The sequence below is a fragment of the Microtus ochrogaster genome, unplaced genomic scaffold (assembly GCF_000317375.1).
Source record: "Microtus ochrogaster isolate Prairie Vole_2 unplaced genomic scaffold, MicOch1.0 UNK3, whole genome shotgun sequence".
NCBI classification, from domain to species: Eukaryota; Metazoa; Chordata; class Mammalia; order Rodentia; family Cricetidae; genus Microtus; species Microtus ochrogaster.
The window spans coordinates 11,404,048-11,425,281 of NW_004949101.1; the positions used below are offsets into that span (position 1 = coordinate 11,404,048).

Below are 21,234 nucleotides of genomic sequence, written 5' to 3' on the forward strand. Positions count from 1 at the left end.
GCAACCTGCATTGCCAAGTAGCCCAGATTCTAAGAACAAAGCTCATTGTTACTATCCCTAGGAGCTAGGACTGGGAGAGTAGATGGTACTAAAGGAGCACAGGGGATGGGCCATCTGGTAAAAGTGCAGCAGGACTGTTATATGGAAGCTGAGAAGGGAGATGGAGATAGACACAAGTATGGCCTGGGATGCTACTGAAGGCAAAGAGGGAAAGAGAACTGGCTTCTCCACACCTCCCTCTACCTTCTGTCTCATACAGGATCTCCACTCTCTGAATCCATCTGGGAACCAAATGATGCAGAAACCTGGGAAGTACAGCCTTGTAATGCAGCACAGGAATGAGCAAGGAGCGTGCTTAGGGATTCCATGATTGGCACTACGTAAGCCTATGCTGAGGGGATGAATGAAGTTAAATGTGTGTAGAGTTAGGGTCGCTGCCATTATGGCAACACTAGCCTTTGACAGATGGAAGGTTTACATAAGGATGCACATGTGCATATGTAAGGAAGATGAGGTCCTTCCCCGGAGCATTATCTAGGGATGCCTGATCTGCCTGGCTTCTCCTGTTGCTGATAAAGTCTCCATCTGGCTGACTCTTTCTTCAGCTATGAAGTATTGCTTTGACTTGGGATCCATTCAGACTTAACCAGAATACTTTTTGTATTGCTTGTTTTATTGTTGATTTCACTAATGCCTATGAGGAAAGTTGTATTTTTCACTTCCCATTCCCTTAGGTGAGAGCATGATACCAAAGCCTCAGGAACAAAGACCATAATATCATCCCAGTTTTCGGGAAACAGAGGAGTATTTCAAATCATTGGGTTAGCGACTAGAATCTAAGGGAATCAGCCTTGTGTACCAGTTCCTCTTCAAAGTCTGACCTACGAAGACAAAAGGGAAACATCACCATTAGTAATCCTAAATAAATCCACAAGTATCACACACACTAATGGTTAACTCAGGATAAAAAAAAAATCTCCATCGACTTCCAGAATGCAAACAGAATATTTAGTTTTTCCTTGTTACCCAGACACTGCTTGGTGTAGTAATAACTACTGAAGTCTATGAGGATGTTATCATGAAGTTTTTTTTTTTTAATTTCCCTTAGGATCCATAGTTAAACACAAATCCACAAAATCATGCAGTCCATGGGAATGGTTAAAAAAAGATAACAATAAAGTTCAGTTGGCTCCTTACTTGAAGTTAGTGTCGCTATGTAGGTTTCTGAGATTCCCCCTTCTCTCTTTTTATACCACCCTCCTTGAATACAAGATGCAAGTTCAGTGAGTCTCTTGGGCATTGTTTGTGGCTACACATCGAATTTATTATATTGAAAATTCAATATAAGTTGCTAAACTAACTTTACTGGGGCTAATTCATCTGTACCTAGCAGATGTATGATCTTATCTGTACTTAGCAGAACATGGGGAAGATTATTTTTCTGTCTCTGATGTTTATGATTTTCAATGTCTAATAATCAAGTTTTAAGAAACATAATTTACCAGTGGGATTTGTGAATTGCTTTCTCCTTCTAAGTAGCTGCCAAGTGAGTTTGCATTGTTGTTCTTGTTCATTATTTTATTCTTAAGGATGTATATGACAAATTTGTAAAATCAAATTTATTTGAAACAGAAAGCATGGTGTGCAAAAATGACCTCAAAGAATTACCTTCAAGATCTTTGCCCTCAAACTTTGCCTTCCAAAGCCTATCACTGGTAGAACAAATTACTGGTACCCTACCCAGGTTTCCCTTGCCAGCTACCCACACTGTACTCAGCTGATGAAGGTGTAGGTTCACAGCTGCCTCCCTCTCTAGAGGATTGCTCTTGCTCACTAATCTCTCTCAAGTCTCACTTGGCTCCATGGTCCAGGGCTCCCTGTGAGGTTGAATGTGTGATTATGGGGGAGCACGTAGCATATGAGCATCTTTATCTCTGTGCAGACTGGAATTAGAGAGAAGTGGAAATGGGAGGATGTTAGGGCCAGAGATAAGATTCGGGGACACATCTCAGTGACTACCTTCCAATTACTTCCCAATAATCTATTCAAATTTTGAATCTGCCAATGAACTAAACTTTTTGGAGTTCCAATGGCCTGAGTGTCTCAGAAAAAGGACTCACAGAAATACACAGAAGTGTGTCTTAGTTCTTAGACTTCATTGTCCCTTCTTACCCCAAAAAAGTGATGATCAAGGCTGATTTTCACACCTTGCTTGCTAGGAGCCACTGCTACCCAGTCAGGTGATGATGGTTGTAAGGTTTCTCTCCCGACCAGGATCTAGCTTGTGTCTGAGGCCAGTGGTAACAGCCTAGTCTCTGCTGGTACAATCCATTTTCCACAGTGTCACATGCAACAGATGGGAGCCAATTCCTTTTTGAGCTCATATCCTTAATATTTTCTCCTGCTCCATCTTATCCTTTCTTGGACAAGACTCATCTGAGAACGTTTCCCTCCACAGATGACTTGCACTAGCGATCCTCCAGTTTAATCTACACAACTATTCAGATACTGGAGGAAACTAACTTCTGAAGATAAAAAACTGAACCCTTGGTCCACTATCCACTAAAACTGCCATGACTAGAATTAGTACTGATGTCTCATAGCAAGTACTGTTTGACTATCTCTGATTATTAGAAAGTAAACTAGATAAATATGTACATGCTTAACTCACTTAAGGTAAAAATTTTATGTTTTAAATTCACCAGCGATGAGTGTGTATCAGCAAACTTTTTATGGCTGTGTGTTCCAGGTCTCGTCCTCTTCCTCTGCCCACTTTGGCTTCCCTTCCTGCCTAATGGTTCACAGTGAACCACAACTGAGTACCAGCTGTAAGTGGGCACAAGGCTAGTGCCCTGGAAGTATTAGCACATCTGGCTGGATTCTGCAATGTGGTCTAAGGCCACATAACTATTATCCCTTCTTTACGAGTGATGAATCAGACTCAGTGACCAGTGGTACATGGCCAATAGACATACAGTTAGAAAATGACAACAGAGATTCAAATCTGAGTCTGTGAATAAAACTCACCATTTTAACTCATGTCTCCCTGGTATAAAATCAAATAAGTACCGTACACCATGTTACACACCAATACCCAGTTCCTACATGCTTTCTACATGGTAGTTATCACAACCTTCATGGGACTACCCCTGGACATGGAACATCATTTCTTTAGCCCCTCAGTCTGTAGCTATTTATGGCTGATTCAGGAATCTAGACACCCAGATTTTTTGCCGATATTCTAACCACCCCTGAAAAGCCCACACCTGCTTGAACTCTTTCACTTGCCCATCCTGTGTCAGCCTGTCTTGGGGTGCTTGCTCCTTTCTCAGATCACCTGCTCTTCAATTCTTGACTCAAGAGTTCCTGGCTAGTCAAAGATCTAGACACTTTGATATTATAGACCACGGTACCAACCTTTTATCTATTAAAATAATGAATGTGTTTATTACAAATGAGTGCATTTTCATTGTTAAAAATTAGAAAATACAAGTCAAACTTAAATAGAAGCTAAAACACAATTTACACCCCAAACCTCTTAAACCCATAACAACCTAGAAAATTTCCATTTACATATTATATAATTATGAGTCTGAGATGTGATATAATCTGTGTAGTTATCTTTTCATGTAACATTGACAGACTTTTCGCCAGTAAAGCTTTCCTCTATGGAATAATCATTTTGCTCACACAGACTTTTTTACTCTAGCTTTGGAAGGTGAGACACAGCTCCCAGCTCCCCATCCTGCTGCTTCTGACCATGAACCATTCGGTGTAACACCAATGTTGTTTCAGGGTATTGGCAGAACTCTGGCTTTGCTCTGTTTGGTTTTAGCATCAAACTCCACTTGAATATCATTGGACATCAGTTCCTTTTCAAATGCACTGTGCCACTAAAGTGAAAATAAACATTTCGGATATGGGGAAAGAGTGCTGATGGGACCAGTATTCTCAGTTTGTGTTTACAAATGGCTGTTTCTCCATATCACTGAGATGAAGCTCTGATACCATGCACACATTTCTCTTGTTTCTGAATGCAAACGCATTTCCCTACACATTCCAGAAACAGGGAATTATGTAGATACTTCAGTAGACACCTTTGTTATTAGGAGTTGACATTTAAGGGTTTCCGCTAGCAGAATAAGGGACAATTTAAGAATCAAGCAAAGCAAATGATGTTAGTAAAGGTTGATATAGAGAAGGAAACAGTTTTTTTCTGCCCTGTTAGGTTCAGCTCCTGAAGGTTTTGAATGGAAAGATCTTCCATGCTCTTAGATAGGTAGGATCAACATAATAAAAAAAATGACAATTTTATCAAAAGCAATCTGCAGATTCAATGTAATCCCCATCAAAATCCCAGCACAGTTCTTCACAGACTTTGAAAGAATACTGAAGTATATATGGAAAGACAAAAAACTCAGGATACTCAAAACATATTTTGTACAATAAACGAAATTCCAGAGGCATCACCATCCCTGACTTCAAGCTCTACTATAGAGCTATAGTAATGAAAACAGCTTGGTACTGGCACAAAAACAGACAGGTGAACCAATAGAATCAAACAGAAGACCCTGATACCCTGATATTAATTTCCATGACTATCAACACCTGATTTTTGACAAAGGAGCTAAAATTACACAATGGAAAAAGGAAAGCATCTTCAGCAAATGATGCTGGCATAACTGGATGTCGACATGTAGAAGAATGCAAATAGACCAATATTTATGCCCATGCATAAACCTCAAGTCCAAATGGATCAAAGATCTCAAAATAAATGCAGTCACCCTGAACCTCACAGAAGAAAAAGTGGGAAGTAGCCTTGAAACCCATGGGTACAGGAGACCACTTTCTAAATATAACATCAGTAGCACAGACACTGAGATCGACAGTTAATAAATGGGACCTCCTGAAACTGAGAAGCTTCTGTAAAGCAAAGGACACAATCAATAAAACAAAACAGTAGTCTGCAGAATAAGAAAAGATCTTCATCAACCCCACATCTGACAGAGGGCTGATTTGATCTCCAAAATATACGAAGAACTCAAGAAACTAGACATCAAAAGAACAAATAACCCAATTAAAAAAAGACAGAGTATAGATTTAAACAGAGAATTCTCTACAAGTTGTCAAATGGCCAAAAGACATTTAAGAAATTGTTCAACCTCCTTAGCCATTAGGAAAATACAGATCAAACCAACTCTGAGATACCATCTTACACCTGTCAGAATGGCTACGATCAAAAACACAATGATAGCTTGTGCTGGAGAGGATGTGGAGTAAGGGGAACACTCTTTCATTGCTGGTGGGAGTGCAAACTTGTGCAGTCGCTTTAGAAATCAGTATGGAGGTTTATCAGAAAATTTGGAATCAATCTACTTCAAGACCCAGAAATGCCACTCTTGGACATAAACATTCTTAGACTGAAAAGATGCACACTCATATCACAAGGACATTTGCTCAACCATGTTCATAGCAGCATTATTTGCAATAGCCAGAACCTAGAAACAGCCTATGCCCTCAAAGAATTGATAAAGGAAATGTGGTCCATTTACACAATGGAATACTACTCAGTGGTAAAAGAAACAATGACATCTTGAAATTTGCAGGCAAATGGATGGAACTAGAAAAATAAATTCTGAGTGAGGTAACCCAGACCCAGAAAGACAAACAAGATATGTTCTTATTCATACGTGGATATTAAACATAAAGGATAACCTCCAAAAATCCAGGAAACAAGGAGAACCCTAAGAGAGACATATATGGACATCCTGGGAATCAGAAATAGGCAAGATCTCCTGTGTAAATTAGATATGAGTGGAAGGGGAGTAGGGAGGAGAGGAGATGGGGAAGGAAAATATGAGGGATCAGGAAGGTCAAGTTTGGGGAAAGGTCAGAGAGGGAGAGCAAAGAAAGAGATATTTGGATAGAGGGAGCCATTAAGTAGTTAGTGAGAAACCTGGCACTGAGAAAATTTCCAGGAATCCACAAAGATGACCCCAGCTAAGAATCTAAGCAATAGTGGAAAGGGTGCTTGAACTGTCCCTCCCCTGCAATCAGATTGATGACTATTTTATAATTGTCATCATAAAACTTTCATCCAGTAACTGATGAAAGCAGATGCAGAGATCCATAGCTAACTAAGCACTGAGTCGAACTCCTAAAGTCCAGTCATAGAAAGGGAGGAACAATAATATGAGCAAAAGGGTCAAGACCATTATGGTGAAACCCACAGAAACAGCTGACCTAAGCTATTGGGAGCTCACTGACTCCAGACTGACAGCTGGGGTACCTGCATAGGACCAAAATAGGTCCTCTGAATGTGGGTGGTAGTTGTGTGGCTGGGCAGTTTGTGGGGCCACTGGCAGTGGAACCAGTATTTATCCATGCATGAACTGGCTTTTTGGAGCCCATTTCCTGTGGAAGGATACCTTGTTCAGCTTAGATACAGGGGAGTGGGCCTTGGTCCTGCCTCAATTGATGTGACAGATTTTGTTGACTCACCATGGGAGGTCTTTTTAAGGAGTGGATGGGAGGTGAAGTGGGGAAAAGGAGGGGTGGAAGAGGGATGGAAAGAGAACTGGGCTTGGTATGTAAAAAATATTGTTTTATAAAATAAAATAAAAACATCAACTATTACATACTATGCATAACTGTAAAAAAAAGAAAGGCAAACTTCACAGGTAAAGGGGAGGAGAAATGGCACTTGAGAGATACAAAATGAACGTGTTTAGAAAATTTGAGAGTTCAACAAGACAGACAGGAGATAGTAACTGCACCGTAGTGGTTATCTACATAGCTACAAGTAGTTGCTACATTTTCTTTGGGGCTGTAAACCTCCCTGGAAAGGAGATCTGGAGTAAGTTTGCTCATGTTTTACTTGCTGTATTAGCTCAAGATAGAAGAGCAATTTATGACAGATAAGTAACCAATTTGAGTTTGGCGTTTTCTCCACAGTTACAGCCTATCAAGTAAGACATGCATGCATGAGCATTGGTTAAATTACCAAAATTGAGATAAGAGACTACCTTGACAAGTGGAGAAAAGGCATCTCAGGAATGGAACATGACAACATCAAAATATTATTTTATTGTTATTCTCAGTGTAGGGTTATTAATATTAGTGAATAAACTAATGGAAATGAGAGAAAATGTATGTGCTTTCAAAAATACTCCCCAAGGCATCTCTAAGTGCAGAGGGGAAACTGGAGGGCTCATGATAATGTGTGATCGAAACTCCAAATTCTAACTTCTGCTTTAATGTGGTGCTGAAGAGTGCCATGTCACAGTCTTGGACTTGCTTTCTCAAACATCGTGCTTGAATCTGTTCTTGGGGCACTGTTTGGGGAGCTCTTATAGACTCTGCAACTGTGGCTTAACTTAAAGAAATCGTTTTCTTGGGGGTCAGTTTTTGAAGTTGTCCTTGCTTCCTGACAAACCTCACTGTACTGCATGTTCCCACCCCCAGAGGAAGAGCCCCACCAACTTCCAGAATAGACTATTCTCTTTCAAATCATGAGACAAAATAAACCTTTTCTTGCTTAAATTGTTTGGGCAGGTATTTAGGATTCAGTGAGAAAAAGTAGCTAGACTCCATCTATTCATCTGTCCATCCATCCATCCATCCATCCATCCATCCATCCATCCACCCATGCATCCATCCTTCCATCCACTATCTGTTCTACTGCTCCAATATCCTTGTCAGGCCCTGTGTTGATAAATCCCTCTAAACACTTTCATGGGCATCACTTTTATGCTAAGCTCCTTATTTCCATGATTTTTTATTAGTACTTGATTCTGCATTTTTAAGATACATCCTTATTCTTTGATTCTCTCCAAACATATTAATGGAATATCTCTAGTCATTCTCATATAGCTTTATACTATATAGAAATTTTGCTCAAATTATCAGCTATTACATGAAGACCATTTTGATGGTCCTTTCAAAATCATTATTGTTTGTCTTGTTTTTGTTTTTAATGTGGTTCTGACCTCACATTAGAATTACTTTTAATTAACATAATGGTTCATATCTGGTAAACTATTGACAATATTTATAACTTCAATGTGGCCTATTGCACTCTTAATGAAGGTTGGGCATTTATATGGAAAACCTGCCATTCACTGCAATATGAGAGAGCTGTATGATACAACTCAGGATATTTATGGCTATTACAGCAAAAACTAATCTTTAGTAACAAATTCTTAGTGGGTGGAATGCTTTGACTTTGCTGGAAATACATACTTTCTCCAAACTGTGGACTCTGGGCCACAAAGCACTAACCCCAGGAGGCAACTGCTGTGACTTAGAGCTTCAAGGATGCCTCCAGTGCTTGAGCTTTCTCCTTGATGTTCTTTTGGAAAGGCATCATGAAGTCTTCGAAGTCCACCTCATATGTGAATCTCTCCCTTCGCAGTTCCCTCTTTCTGATCAGCTCTGCTGTGGTGGCTTCAGGACTCCAAATCTGAAATAAACAGCCCAAACCAAGATAGTTATTACCATGTGATTTTCACTTACATTTATTTTTAGTTAAGCATATGCTAGGCATTCACTCTATCAATTTGCTACCCTCAGCCTAGGGAGACTTCTCACAGTTTCAACCTGGAACTACCAAATACACACCTAAAGTGCACTTTACCGTTTTACTCTTTCTTAATACCTTACTGCCTATGTGAACATCACTATTTCTGATGAAGGCCACCTAGGAACAGAGATCAGAAATGCTCTTCAGTTCCTTCTCTAGTCACCTCTGGGCCAACTGCTGCTTAGTACCGTGCTATCAGAATACAAGGTCAAAGGAACTGGGAACCCTTTATGTCTAATGTAGAAGTCATAGCAGAAGGCAGAAATTGCTACTTATTCAGTGCAGCTGGGTGGGCACTGGAAAGATAATTTATTCCCGCAGAGATGTCTCTACTTGTTTAAGGGCAGATATTTTAGGAGACTAGTGAGTTTTTTTCAGCCTTGGTAGTCTGAAATTTCCAAGTGAGAACTGGTAGGGAGTAAGGTCTGAAAATTTACAACACCAACTGCTTCTGGAATATGACTAAATGGCTATAAGGAATGCCATTGACTAAAATAGACATGAGTCTTTTAAGGAAAATTAAATATTACTATGGAAATAATAACAAATTGAACCAGATACTGGGAATTAACCGTTGGCCTCATTGAGATGAATGTGGTAGAACCTGGCAAATGGACCTCCTCAATAGTAACTGTGGAAAAATGAATGTGGGCATCTGTTCAGATGATCTGTAGAGCCAGCGTGTGAAAAATGACATTATGAACTCTGCTACGTTATAGAATACTTACCCTATGTGGGATAAATGTGATATCGACCTTCTTCGTGTAACCACTGGTAATCAGTGAATTGAGGTAGACCACATTATCCTTGTGTAACTTCTTTTCCTCTGTTATTGTTGGTACAGCATAAATTGATGACAATGTTTCCTGCAAAAAGTTTTTTTAAAGAGTATAAATTGCTAAAATCAAGCATTCATTAATATCCTTTTGTCTACATTTTACATTGAAGTTTGGAAAGAAGGAAAATGCTAAAATTTGAGATAAGATAGAATATTATTAAGACTATAACTGTGGATTTGGAGAGAAAATTAGCTAGCATTGCTGGGCTTCACTTAATTAGTCATATCAGGGACAAATAACAGGAAATTTCAAGATATATATCCCTGATCTATGGCTATTAATAGGATGGACTCCTACTAAAATGATAATGGTTTATGTGGTGGAGTTGGTGGAGACCCCATCACTGTGATTAGTCCATGACTAGAACTCTGTCCCCTCTGCCAAGTTCCTTTACCAACATCATCTACTGCCTATATTCCCCAGCCTTTCCAATGTAATGACATTAGGGCTTTCATGTCTTGACTTTCATTGATGTTTCTCTTCCTTACAAGGAATTCAGTGAACCATCTGTACCCGCAATGATGCCTCCAGCTTGGAAATGCACACAGGACATCCATACTAACAGCAATGTCTTCATTGACCTCTCTATGTTTGGTCATATCACCAAATCTGTAGAATTTGGGACCACGTAGATACAAATTCAATACCAGATTTTTTCAGTGTTCTAATCATTTGAGCAAATCATTTGTATGTTGTATGGATTCTGTTTACAATGGACACTTTGTAGAGTCTCTGGTAATTATTTTCTTGCTAGATATATCTTTATAATTATTACCCAAATGTATAGAGCATGCACTTTTCCCTTGTTGTGCAATGGCATAACACGGTGCCACTGCCACCCCAAAACTTTAAGGATTTCCCCTTACTATTTGGTAGTCAGCCTCTTTTTGTTTTACCTCCTCTTTCTTGATGTCCGTGCCTTCGGTCTTCAGTTTAGGAAGCTTGCCTTTCAGTTTTTGATTATCTGTTGGTTTAGGTAGGTTATCTATTTTTTCTTTTATCATATCAATTATTCTATAATCAGCGTATGCCTTTGCAACATCCATGGCAGCATGACCTGTTTCAAACATAAAGATAAATCGAAAGTTATAATAAACTGATTTAATGATAAACCACATAGGAACAAATCAGTATGTGTTAGCATATGGTAGTTTGAGTTCACAAAGCATGATAGCTATTCTCTAGAGAGGACCTCACTACAAAATCCCAGTACGTCAAGAGACATTGACTAGTACAACTTTCTTCTTAAATCTTTTAACAACATATATAAAAATGTGTGTGATAAATGTTATAATATTTTGAATTTTAAATTTGTTGTTCCTTCCACCCCCAACACATATCTTTTTGTGTTTTTTTTAATCATCCTGATTTTTGACAAAGAAGCAAAAAATATCAAATGGAAAAAATAAAGCATATTTAACAAATGGTGCTGGCATAACTAGATATCAACATGTAGAAGAATGAAAATAGACCCATATTTATCACCTTGCACAAAACTCAAGTCCAAATGGATCAAAAACCTCAACATAATTCCAGCCACACTGAACCTTATAGAAAAGAAAGTGAGAAGTACACTTGAATGCATTGGCACAGGGAACCACTTCCTAACTATAACCCCAGCAGCACAGACACTGAGAGAAACAATAACTGGGACCTCCTGAAACCGAAAAGCTTCTGTAAAGCAAAGGACATGGTCAACAAGACAAAACAACAGCCTACAGAATGGGAAAAGATCTTCACCAATCTCACATCAGACAGAGAGCTGATCTCCAAAATATACAAAGAACTCAAGAAATTGGTCACACATAATCCAATAAAAAAAAATGGAGTACAGACCTAAACAGAGAACTACCAACCGAGGAATCTAAAATGGCTGAAAGACACTTAAGGAAATGTTCAACATCTTTAGTCATTAGAGAAATGCAAATTGGAACAACTCTGAGATTCCATCTTATACCTGTAAGAATGGCCAAGATCAAAAACACTGATGACAACTTATGCTGGAGAGGATGTGGGGTAAAGGGAACACTTCCGCATTGCTGGTGGGAATGCAAGCCGGTACAGCCCCTTTGGATATCAGTGTGGTGATTTCTCAGACAATTATAAAACAACTTTCTTCAAGACCCAGTAATACCACTTTTGGGTATATATCCAAAAGATGCTCAATTGTGCCACAAAGACATATGCTCAACTATGTTCATAGCAGCACTTTTTGTTATAGCCAAAACCTGGAAACAACCTAAATGTCCTTGACTGAAGAATGAAAAAGGAAAATGTGGTACATTTACACAATGGAGTACTACACAGTGGAAAAAAAAGTGATGATATCTTGAATTTTTCAGGAAAATGGATGGAGCTAGAAAACATTATTTTGAGTGAGGTAACCCCAACACAGAAAGACAGTTATCACATGTACTCACTCATAGGTGGTTTTTAAACATAAAGCAAAGAAAACCAGCCTACAAACCACAATCACAGAAAACTTAGACAATAATGAGGACAGTAAGAGAGACTTACATAGATCTAATCTACATGGGAAGTAAAAAAAGACAAGATCTCCTGAGTAAATTGGGAGCATGGGGACCTTGGGGGAAGGCTGAAGGGAGAAGGGGAGAGGTAGGGAGGGGAGCAGAGAAAAATGTAGAGCTCAATAAAAATCAATAAAAAATAATGATATTCTAAGTTTAGTTAGTGTATATACAAATAATTTATATTATGTATGTTTAAATATGTGACATCAATATATTTCTGTAATTTTGGTCCATATCCATTTTAACTAAAGTATTCTTCAGTAATCATCCAATTGAAGCATACACCAAGGATTAAGAAAAAAGTACTTACTCTAATATAATAGAAAAACTTTTTATTTGACCCTTAGAAATAAAAAGAACTCTGGGCTTGTAGTTCATGGTTATTTTCACTTTACTACCCAGTTTATTTAACTTTACTTAAAAAAAAATGTCAACCCACAAGTATTGCAAACATCAGGGGTGTAGCCTTTAAACCAATGATTTAAAAATTGCTGGGTACAGACATGATTTCCCAACATTTAACAAGGGCTTCTGTTTCTACAGCAACAAAATCAACAGGATTCAGAATCTAAAATCAATCCCTCTTTCCCCTCAAACATCAGGAAAACAGCATACCTTTTCTATTTTCAATCTGGAACTTAGCGCCAATATCAAGCAGGTATTTTACAGTGTCTAGTCTACAGCTTTCGATGGCTCTACATAAAGGAGTGGAGTTGTTGATTGACATGGCATCTATTGTAGCCCCAGATTTAACAAGTAGTTCAACAATGTCTTGCTGGCCAGCATGGCATGCGAAATGAAGTGGAGTCCACAGAAAATTATCTGTTGCATTAACATTCGCCCTGTATAATACGACAGATGCGCTAATTAAGGATTCCAGTTGTTTCAAACAACATTGAAACAGAATCAAAGTAAAGAATTTCATGCAATTTTTCCCTTTTTAAAAATTATCAGTTGGAAAAGCTCTGAGAAAAGTAAACTATGTAAAATATTTTTTATGTTTTAATATGCCCCCAATGCTTTTGTTTTACATTATTTCGCAGCCTTAATATATGTTTATATATAAAAATATATGCATATATACACATACATACATATGTTTTGCTTAAAAAGTTACTTAGGTGCTGTTTTTGCAAAGATTAAAATCAAGGAAAATTCTAAATCCATTGCATTGGAAATAAATCTGAGCAAAGAGATAAAATTTGTAGTAGTCACTTTGTTTCTGCTGTCTCTACATGAACTGAAGTTTAAATAAATGTTCATTATTTTAAAATCTAAGCACTATAATGTATTATTTAAAATTATAGTCCTCATTAGAACTTCACTGCCCCAAAGTTATTTTTTAGTTACTCTGTCTTTTGATAATATGTAAATGAGTACCTTTAACATGAAAACACCATAGCATCATTAAATGTCTTTCTCGTGCATTTGCAATAATTGTGTGGATAAGAACGTTGCATATTTTAACTCATTTAATCGTCAATGATTTTAGAGTTGGTCCTTTTAGAACTGATTGTATACTTGGGGGAACGGAGGGATTCAAGTGTTCAGAAACTTGCTTCCAGTTGCACAACTGTTGCCGAAAGGGCAATTAAACCCCACAATGGTTGTAGTTTTAAGAGAGAAATGAAAAGACCATGTTTTAAAGGTCTTTACAGATGAAGCAAGGCGATTGTTCCTGTCTGGAGGTGGATGACAGGAAATGGAGAGTTAGGGATATCCTGTCACTCTGTCTGTTGTCTTTTGTCACTGGCATCCGTTCCACTTGTTTTGGCTGTGGTCCTCCGTAAAAGAAGGGGAAGACTAAGATGTGCTTCACACCATCTCACCTTGCGTATGGCCCTAAATGCAAAGCTGAGTTGTCCCATCCATAGCAAGAAGCAAGAGACCACAGCTACAGGACATTTCCAACCCGGAATGAAGTGTGTTTGCCCTCCCTTTGTGATCATCTTGATGGGTTACTGTCTTTGTGCACCCACAATCCCATGCGTCCCACCCCCTTGCCTGCATCCTTGTCAGGTCATTGGCTGTCCACTGCAGGGAAGGAAATGAGAAAACCCCAAACCCTAAAGCATACCCCCTTTCAAGAAGAAACTTGACCACATCCATGTTGCCACTGGCACACGCTGTCATGAGTGGCGTCTTGTAAGAACTATCCTTCATATCCACAGGTATTCCTGCCTCGAAAGCCTTTTTCAGAGAGGCCAGGTCTCCTGCCTTGGTGATAAAATTAATATTTGCGAAGACCTTCCCGGGATCATCGATGTACCACTCGGAATCGTCCTGGATGGGGTGCTCAGGAGGGTGGTCCCGGTTGAACCTGCTGCAGTCAGTGACGTTCTGGTAAGTCTCGATCATGTAGTAGGGCGGGCCCCCGTCTATCCGCCGCGGAAAGGCGTTCTCCGGAATGGTGCAGATGGGGAGAGGCAGAACAAACTTGCCTTTCTTTGGCTTTTTGCCCAAACCCTTTCTCTTTTTCTTAGGCCCGAATGATCCCAAGACGTAAGACTTACTTAAGTATTTGGTTCCCTTAAAGAACTCGTTAAGGTTGACCCCGCCTCCCCGGCTTTTTTCGTGCATTTGAGCAATGGAAAGCAGCTGCTCAGAGGTGACAAAGTCTTGCCTCTCCTCCAGGGTCGTCACGAAGTCCTCTTTGCTGACTACGCCATCGCCCCTGTCCACTAAGGAAAAGGCTTCCCGAAGGAAAGCCTCGTGCTCTGCAGACCAGTCGTGCAGCCTGAGGGCCCATAGTGGGTTAGGATTTTTGACTCCAGGCTTCGCGAGTTTAGCTGCAGTCCTCTCTGCTCTGCGTATCTCCTTGCCTGCAGCTTTGAAGCCTCCATCTTTTGCCACAGCCCGGGGTGTTTTATGTTCCAAATTTTTCCATTTTAGGTCACATCCTATAAAAGAAGCATCGTTGTTAAGAATATGCGAAAGTTATCTGCTTGCCCCCACAAAATGACACTCCCAACTATTTTCTTGAGTTCATTCAGTCAGATGTTTTGTCCTTAAAACTGATGTATAAAGAACATACTTAGCCACTGTAATTACCAAAACAAATAGCAATTTATTTTCCTGAGAGCTTCACTTGAGTGAATTCTGAGAGACAAGATTACTGTATGTATCTGTTCATTTGTATCCCTGTAGATAGATAACTTAGGTAACCAATATCATCAAATGGGGTATTTGCGGGGGAGATGTTGCTAACAGGCAGAGGGAGGGTGTCCTGGATCTCAGTAATAAGATTCTGCATCCAAAAGCTTTCACAGGAACCCATCAGTTCAGAATACAGCAGAATGCCTGGTTCTTTATTTCATACAAAATATTTTGCAAGCTTAACCAATATTTCACATTTTCTCCATTAATTGAAGGTAATTTATACTAATTGGCTGTTTTGTGGTAAGACCGTGCAAACAACCTTAACAGCTGAAGAACTAAATTGTTTAATCAAAGTTGAGCATTCCAGACTTGTGTTTGTACACAAGATAAATATTAAAATGTATTATTTTACCTTCTTGCTCAAAATATAAAAATTAAGAAGTCTGAGCATGTGTAACTATATCAAGGAATCTGTTTATTGCTACCAAGAAGGCTGTAATATTTTTTAATATCTCAAGATTGAGATATTAAAAATCCATTACATAAATAAGTCAATCCATGAAAATATTGTTTCTGTTTTTTTTTTTTAAATTTAGAGGCAGACTAGGCAGCTGTTTTGCCTACATGATATAATAATACCTCAAGGAGGTAGGTGACAATGAAGGTTCAGACAGTTTTACACTGGACACTTAAGAACAGGCATTTCCTGGGAGGGTGGCCGGGACAGTCCCAGGAGAAACTCCACAGCACGCGAGTGTCATAGACAGGCTCCTGCATTCACCTGACTCTCTTCCTTCGCATTCACCCCAGAAATGAGGGTGGAGAGATTTTAAATACACCTTAGCTTGCCCTCCTCTTTGGAAAACCTTTTAGTGGCTAAAGGACCAGCGTTCCCTCTGATCTTGTCTGAACTTCCAAACACTCCACAGATTTCGGAGCATTTTCAGACATTCATCACGGAGTCAGGCCTTCATTCTTAAACCAAGCACTGGCCCTTTGCTCCTCAGGGTTGCATCCCAGTATTGCATCCTAGGCTACATTATCAGTGGAGTGCATGTACGGTGACATCTGTCACAGTAGGAAATCATTCAACATATTACAGATGATTAAGATCGACTCGTCCTTGAAAAATCACGAATGTTTAGAAATCTGCATGGTTAAAACTAAAATGACAGAATAAAATCCTGACAGCGGCAGATTTAAAAATAAAACTAGACAGGTTTGGGCAAGAATTGCATTGGGAGTTTTCTCCATTAAACAGCTTATCATTGGGAGAGATATGGGCTCACAAAAGCAAAACCGGGTCAACTATGCTGTTAGTCATATATGGTAAGGGCTCTAAAATTTATTTGTGGAGGACAGAAAAAGAGAAAAAAAACTGTTTTTGTATACAGATGTATGAAATTTTTCTATTTTTCATAAACTAGAAAAAACAAAATTCAACTGAATGCAAATGCTTCTCTACTAGAATTAAGAGCTTTTGATGTATACTCAGTTAGTGCGTAACTGACAAGGAGTGCATCTATGTTCAACCAACTAGTCAACATTTCACTGAAAGGGTTTTCTAAGCATACTGTGTGCTGGATAACCTGTTCTCTAGCTTTGAGACAATCTAAATGTTGAATGTTGTTACACTGAAAATAGTCCATAAATCTTTTCATTTTATTTTCTTTCCCAGAAAGTATTTCCATTATAACTACAATTTACCCAGAAATGTTATTTTAATTTGACATGCATTTTAAAAACAGATTAAAATTTCAAATAAAATAAAATTAGTTTCAATGTTTTTCTTTCTTGAGATTGATGTTGGGACTCTTAAAATATGAATATTAATCAACTGTAAGCATGTTAATATTTAGTTAACACATGACAATCAAATCCCTTTGGATTTAGGTTTTAATTCCTCTTAGTATTAGAGTCATAATTCAGTGGGCAATTGTGTGAGAAAAAAAAATTCAACTTTCATCCTGCATAGGGTGAGGATTGCCGGGGACTGAAAATTAAGTCGAGAGTAAGTGAGAGGCCCGGATTCTCTAATCATTTATGAGCTATCAGACAGTTTTACCTCGCTGGGCTATGTATTTACAGCAGTCTGCAAAGCCACCCATGGCCGCATAATGAAGTGGTGTGTTCCCGTCCATTCCAATCAGCCCCATGTCTCCATTGTAGGCAAAGAGAAGCTTCAATATCTGCACAATAAAAAGGGAGTGGAGAAATAGGAATGCTCATTTACTATGAAAAGATTGGCAGCCAGACCTCTGCTGTCCAATCTATTGTCTATTACCACATGTGGCTGCTGAAAATTCCAACTTAAATGAAATTTTAAAGTTCAATTCTTTAGTCTTCTTAGACATATTTAAAGTACTCAAAGGCCATATATGGGCTAAATGTGCTGGTGAACTATCGAGGGTTTTCATCATTGCCCGAAGTTCTGTCTAACAGCCTTGTCACAGATGACAGAAATAGCCAGCCATCAGTGGCTATCAGAGGGATAATGCAGCATTGTTCTGGGTGGCAGGGATTTTAAGTGTCATAGTCAATTACATAGAGAAGTAATACTAGTACTATTCAGTGAGTAAGTGAGCAAATATATGCAGAAAAGTTAGCAAATGTATAAAATTATAAAGACCTGAGATATGTAGTCAGAGTAAATTTTTATATTTGGAAAAATCAAGATAAAACAACATAAGAATCTTAGAAAACATACCCGCCTTAGTGTAACCTACATGAAAAAAGAGACAAGGAGAAAAGAAAGAAGTCTTTAACAGTCAAATTTAAAGCAAAAAGCAATTATTACATCAAAAAAGCCTCCTTTGGCAGCAAAATGCGCAGCGTGGTGCCTATCATTGTCAAATGCATTCACTTCACCTCCTCTTTCCAATATGCCTCGAACTATTTCCAGTACCCCTTCTCTTGATGCTTCCATCAGAGCCGTGCGCCCTGTAGACTGGACATGAAACAAATCAAATCATTATACTTTTATGCATGACCCATACTCAACACAAACTTGGGTTCAATTCACTGGGTCTTGGCTTTATGTGAAGAAGTTTAATGGTCTATATTTTTATTGGTTTCACTATAAAGGAGGAAGCATTCAGTCAGCACTGTGTGTGACTGTCTGAAATGGAATCTGAAAGCCAGAGTCAAGGTTGCTCTGCAGACCCCAATAAGAATGTTATGCAATCAAAACATATTTCTACATAGAAAACAGAGTATAAAAAGGGGGGAAGCATGTTAAAACTTGGCAGCATTTGTTTTTTAATGTGAAAAAAAATCTCTTTCTGAATGTCTGGAAATGATAATTACAAAACCTGAAAAGCCCAAATTAGCCAGCTCAGGAGAGGAATCAGTATATGAGGGGCAACAAAATTCTCTTTCTATGGAAATAGATTTTATTGGGTACCAATGATACCCTTTCTGTTTGCTATAGTGATATTCTGCCTATGAATAATTAGGATCAATTTGCAAATACAATTAGCAAAGAAAGTATAGAAGGACAGTGATGTAAGGACAAAGTATATCATCTTCAGGACTTTGAGTAGAGATCCACAAGCTAACAGGACAAATGTTATCATCTCTCTTGTCCATCGTCCCACCCCTGCCTTTCCCCTATTTGTTTGTGGGAAAATAGAGTCTCACTATACCAGTAACCCTGGTTGACTTAGTATGTGTAGACCAAGCTGGCCTTGAACTCACAGAGCTCTGCCCGCCTCTGCCTCTCAAGTGCCAGAACTAAAGGCAGGTGCCACTATGCTGGGCCCCAAGTTTACCATGATTAAGTATGAAACAAAACAAAAATACCACCACTGCAAACACACCCAACCACATGACTGTGTAATAAAGTAGAATAAAGAAATATTAATCACAGGGATAGGCATACTGAGTTGATGGCATTAGGATTGGCTCCTTTCTCCAAGAATGTCAGGCACATATCCTTCACATCATGTGCTTCTTCACAAGCTTTGAGGAAAACTGGCTTCCCTTCGTAGGTGAGGTTGTTGACGTCCGCACCATGATCCAAGGCAATCAGCGCACAGCGATAATGCCGCTTGGTGGGTAAAATGCAGTAAAACAAAACACCTGAGGAAAAACAGTTCCACCGTGAGAACTCCTGGTCCAGTGCCAAGTTGCCAGCTCTGAAACATACATACATGTAACATTATATGGACTCCACAGGTTATATTTAGTAATACGTATTTGTACACACACACATATATACAAATATATATATGCATACATTAATAACTAATGAATGAAAAAGAGGCCATAAATTTGAAGCAGAGTAGGGGCATGGTATATGGGAGAGGGTTTAAAGGCAGAAACAGCAAGGGATAAACATTGTAATTAAACTAAACTAAAATCTTAAGAAAAAGGAAAAATTAAAAATTATTATATATGAATCTATCTATATATTTAACTCTCTATATATTTGAATGCATGTATGTACATATGTGAGCCTGGAAGTTCCTTGGGTATCCTGAATTCCATTTGAACCCATGCTTAGAGGGAGCGGGCTCTTGATTTCAGAGCCATAAGAAGAAAAACCAAAGCAGCTCTGCCATCATGGTAATCACTTTGCTCCACCCAAAAGAGGAAAATGCTAAATCTTCACACTTGGGACCTATAATACACTCTATATCAACATACTACATACAAAAAGTGTACTCTACACAAGATAGTGTTACAGTCCTTACAGAGTAGTGGTAAGCAAGTTGCAGGTAAATAAATGTTAGACTCCAAACTGACTTTGTAATGGGCTCACCTCCAAAAGGAGCTTTATTCAAAAATGAGCAATAGCCCCAAGGAAAAAGGCATACGACCTATGAAAAAGACACCTATAAAAAAGATAGATAGGGAAATGGATAATAAAAGCAGGTAAAAGAACATTATTTAAAAACCTACTAATGAAAATGATTGGCTAGCCTGTTTTTATATTAGCAAATAAACTGAATAAAATGCATTCAAAAATAAAACACGAAGACAAACATACCCAGAAGGACTGAAGAGATTAGAAGACAGATAGAAAGAAAAGATTGGATTGAGACAACAGGACTCAAGGAACAATATTAAAGAGTGAAAGTCACATTAGAAGCAGGAAAAGGATCTTCATCTGTTCAACTATGTTCATAGCAGCATTATTTGTAATAGCCAGAACCTGGAAACAATCTAGATGCCCCTCAACTGAAGAATGGATAAAGAAAGTGTGGCACACTTACACATTAGAGTACTACTCAGCAGTTAAAAAAAAATAACATCTTAAATTTTGCATGCAAATGAATGGAATTAGAAAACATTATTCTGAGTGAAGTAACCCAGACCCAAAAGATGAATATGGTATGTACTCACTTGTAAGTGGATACTAGCTATAAACAAAGGACATTGAGCCTATAGTTCATGATGCTAGAGAAGCTAAGTAATAAGGTGAACCTAAAGAAAACCATATATAGACCCACCTGGAAATTGGAAACTGACAAGATCTCCTGACAAAATTGGGAGCATGGGGCCTGGGGTAGAAGGTAGGGGAAGAGGGGAAAACATGGGGAGAAGGGGAAGGTTAAGGAGAACTTGAGGGAATGGGATAGTTGAGATGGAGGAAGGACAGATATAAGAGCAAAGAAAGAGATATCTTGATTGAGGGAGCGATTATGGGATTAGCAAGAAACGTGGCTCTAGAAAAATTCCCAGGAATCCACAAGGATGACCCCAACTAAGACCCTAAGCAATAGAGGAAAGGGTACCTGACCTGGCTTTGCTCTGTAGTCAGACTGATGATTATCTTAAATATCACTATAGAACCTTCATCCCACAACAGATGGAAACAGAGGCAGAGACCCACAGCAGAGCACTGGACTGAGCTCCTACACCCATCAAGTCTCACCAATATGACTCTCCAAACATAAGCTGAACCTGAATAACACCAATGGACATACCAAAAAGGATGGGGAAAAGCCCCCAAGGTTTCAACCCTGCACAAAGAACTACTGGTAGTTGAGGAAATCTGCCAAGCAAGAGAGATGATTCTCACCAGGAAGTGCACACCATTTGGTGATCTCCCTGAACTCTTTGGACTTGTAGGACCCACAGAAAAATGACTGCCAAAGCTGCCTAAAGGAGGTAAAACAGTCCTTTGGGGTTCCTGCTGCATGAAAGAGTCCGCCAGACATTCTGCAGACATTGCACAGAA

General features: G+C 38.9%; 1 protein-coding gene across 1 annotated transcript; it reads right to left on the bottom strand.

The window, feature by feature from the left end:
- Positions 1-655: 655 nt before the first annotated feature.
- Positions 656-17,989, bottom strand: Ankef1 (ankyrin repeat and EF-hand domain containing 1). The gene is made up of 8 exons (XM_026788497.1): positions 17,848-17,989; positions 17,116-17,239; positions 14,029-14,851; positions 12,567-12,793; positions 10,317-10,477; positions 9,310-9,447; positions 8,242-8,461; positions 656-881 (listed from the first exon to the last, which is right to left on the bottom strand). The coding sequence occupies exons 1-7, from the start codon at positions 17,974-17,976 to the stop codon at positions 8,303-8,305; spliced, it is 1,761 nt and encodes a 586-aa protein (XP_026644298.1). The 5' UTR covers positions 17,977-17,989; the 3' UTR covers positions 656-881; positions 8,242-8,302.
- Positions 17,990-21,234: the final 3,245 nt, after the last annotated feature.